This window comes from Austrofundulus limnaeus, unplaced genomic scaffold, assembly GCF_001266775.1.
Source record: "Austrofundulus limnaeus strain Quisiro unplaced genomic scaffold, Austrofundulus_limnaeus-1.0 Scaffold455, whole genome shotgun sequence".
NCBI lineage: Eukaryota > Metazoa > Chordata > Actinopteri > Cyprinodontiformes > Rivulidae > Austrofundulus > Austrofundulus limnaeus.
The window spans coordinates 394,258-397,648 of NW_013952857.1; the positions used below are offsets into that span (position 1 = coordinate 394,258).

A 3,391-nucleotide genomic window follows, 5' to 3' on the forward strand; every position below is an offset into this window, starting at 1 on the left:
ATATTAACGGGTTAGGGTTAGGGTGTACTTGAACGTGAGTAGAAGAAACTCTCTAACTTCTTCCTTTCTTCTTCCTTTGCTCTCTTAATCCCGCGTCTTTAAGGAGCAACCTTCATTTCCGGAATGCAATAGTCCCATTTCCATATAAGGTATGGGACTGACGGAAAGGTCCGTCCCCGCCCCATTCTGCATGCTGCAGCGAAGTGTACCTCAGATTCATGAGGCTCTTATTGTGAAAGAGTGGTTCAGGGAGCATGAGACATCATTTTCACACATGGATTGGCTCCACAGAGTCCATGGAGAACCTTTGGGATGTGCTGGAGAAGGTCAGACTCTACCATCATCAATGTAATGTAATATAATGTAATGGATAAAAGAGTCTGGAGACATTGATGTTTTTAACACTCAAATTCAACACTTGTCACAGCAGCAACAAAGAACTGAGTCTGTACATTTGCTACAGATGAAGAACTTTTATTAAAGGTTAGACAACATAAGGTCAGGAGCTTATAAAATAATCTCTGAGTCGTCTTTAGTGTGTGAGAGTTATGACTGTATTCAACATGTCAGTTACAGAAACTATATTGCCCCTTAATGCAGAAATGAACCAAATGTAAAATAAATCAAACTAAATGAGACAAAAACTAAAGTATTACATCAAAGTCTTAATAAAAAACAAGAGTAGAACAAAGGATCTCATTTTGTATTAATATTCAACAATGATAAAACAATACTGGGCTATATTAATAATAATAATATAATAATATGACAGTAATAATAATAATAAAAAAAGACAAAACAAATCAAAACCAGTGATTTTTCTGCAGATGAAACACACGTAGCAAAGATAGACAATCATGAATAAACTTGCAAAAGAGGCCCTTCATTGCAGAGAGGTGCATAAAGCAATGAAAAATTGAACATTCGATATATTAACTTTGATCTTTAGTCATTATTCTGTTTCTTTGATATAAATATGAATCTAAAATAAACGTGGCTACTTTCCCAGGACTGTTCATACAAAACCAACGCCGCGGCTGGTTTCTGAGGATTAGGTTACGGCACAGCACGAATCAAAAACTACACTTCAGTGGTTAATCATCGGTCCTGTTTGCAGTCTAAAATGATCTTTGGTGAGAATGTAAACAGTTGCATCAGGTCAAAAAGTAAGGCAATAAAGTCTGGAGCCAAAAAAGCACAAAAACCAAACAGGAAAATAAATCTTTACATCTAACTGTCTAATAGTGTGGAATAAATTTACTTTTTTTTCTGATCTATAAGCTTCACAAAGCAGTTCTATTAAACAAGCCATATTTTAGAACAGCCTCTCTTCTCTTGGAAAAAGCAGAAATAATGCAGGGTTGTGTAAATGACAATAGTTGATTTTTTTTTTTTTTTGGATCCCTTTCTGTTACTAACAGATAAAATGTTCTAGAAGACAGCAGCAAAAGATGAGTTGCTTTTACAGGTTAAAACTCAGGCAAGCTAAAACACACGAGATGATGGATAGTGAGGGTGAATATGATGATAGTAGGCTTCAGCTGGTCCCATCAATAAGGCACATATGATGATACATGCTACTGTTTACTAACCCTAATCCCCTCAACACAGAAACCTGCTTGATGATGTGCAGGTTTAGTTAATAACTTTGCTCTCTGTTGTATGAGTGTCACCCCACTGATTGAGAACAGAACAAACACACGTCTCAGTCTGCATCGCTGGTTCACTAACCCGTTTGTCTGTGCATTAACCCAGAAACCTTTTACCACTGCTCCCAGCTGAAGTCGTCCCCACCTCCGAACACCACGAAAAAGCCAAGGATGGTGAGGAAGATGACAACATTTCCTGCCATCACCAGGCCACAGGCTCCCCACATGATCTGCAGACAAAAAGGGACGGACATTATTCAACTTACAGATAAAAGCCAGGTGTTTACATACACTATAAAAACGCCTGTTTTTATTTTTTATTTCTCACTGACATTAAATCAGATGCAACCTTTTCAGTTTTACACTCACAGGACACTTTATTACGTACGTGGCAGCTGGTGACTTCTGTCCAGCCCATCAGTGAGCCAGATTGAAGTCGGACTCGTTTCCGGTGAGAGTTGGACTCGGCCAAGGCTGCCCTTTGTCACCGATTCTGTTCATAACTTTTATGGACAGAATTTCTAGGCGGAGCCAAGGTGTTGAGGGGATCCTTTTAGGTGACCTTAGGATCACATCTCTGCTTTTTGCAGATGATGTGGTCCTATTGCTTCATCAGATCCTGATCTCCAGCACTCACTGGAGCGGTTCGCAGCCGAGTGTGAAGTGGCTGTGATGAGGATCAGTGCTTCTAAATCTGAGACCATGGTCTTGAGCCGGAAAAGGGCAGGGTGCCGCCTCCAGGTTGGGAAGGAGGTCCTGCTCCAAGTGGAGGAGTTTAAGTATTTTGGGGTCTTGTTCATGAATGAGGGAAGAATGGAGCAGGAGATTGACAGGCGGATTGGTGCTGCGTCTGCAGTGATGCGAGCGCTGTACCGGTCTGCCGTGGTGAAGAGGGAGCTGAGCCAGAAGGTGAAGCTCTCTGTTTACCGGTCGGTCTATGTTCCTACCCTCATCTATGGTCACAAGCTTTGGGTAGTGACTGAAAGAACGAGATCACAGAGACAAGCAGCTGAAATGAGTTTCCTCTGCAGGGTGTCTGGGCTCTCCCTTAGAGATAGGGTGAGAAGCTCGGTCATCCAGGAGGGACTCAGAGTAGAGCCGCTGCTCCTCCACGTCGAGAGGAGCCAGTTGAGGTGGTTCATCTGGTTAGGATGCCTCCTGGACGCCTCCCTGGTTAGGTGTTCCGGGCATGTCCCACTCGGAGGGGGACCAGAGGAAGACCCAGGACTCGCTGGAGGGGCTATGTTCCTCAGCTGGCCTGGGAATGCCTTGGGATTACCCCAGAGGAGTTGGCCCAAGTGGCTGGAGAGAGGGAAGTCTGGGTCTCTCTGTTTAGGCTGTTGCCCCCGCCACCCGACCCCAGATAAGCAGAAGAAAATGGATGGAAGGATAAAAGCTTAGATTGTGCCACAGGGTTCTATAGCATACAGCCCCTGCCCCCAATTTTTCTTCTGAAGTCTATAATGAGCATAATGTTAAAGTAAAATTTTAATGTTGAAAAAAATAGAGCTAACTGACTAGACTACTTGTTTCAGCCACAATCATCTTCATTCTAGGCTACATGTATCTGCTATGTCTTACTGGAATGTGATGTGATTTATGTCATACAGGTATGATGGAGTGAATTCAGTCCAATAGGGCTTCAGAATGTTATACATTTACACTTCTCACCCAATTAGGACATTTAATGTCCTCAGTTAGTGCTTCTAAATTTCGCCTATAAATTTAGCAAGCGCTAATCC

At 42.4% G+C, this 3,391-nt stretch overlaps 1 protein-coding gene across 1 annotated transcript in view; it reads right to left on the minus strand.

The window, feature by feature from the left end:
- Nucleotides 1-453: 453 nt before the first annotated feature.
- Nucleotides 454-3,391, minus strand: part of LOC106529620 (leptin receptor gene-related protein) — a 7,174-nt gene continuing 4,236 nt past the window's right edge. The window contains exon 4 of the mRNA XM_014025095.1: nt 454-1,879. Within this exon, the coding sequence (XP_013880549.1) occupies nt 1,763-1,879 (117 nt within the window). The 3' untranslated portion in view covers nt 454-1,762. The remainder of the gene's footprint in view (nt 1,880-3,391) is intronic.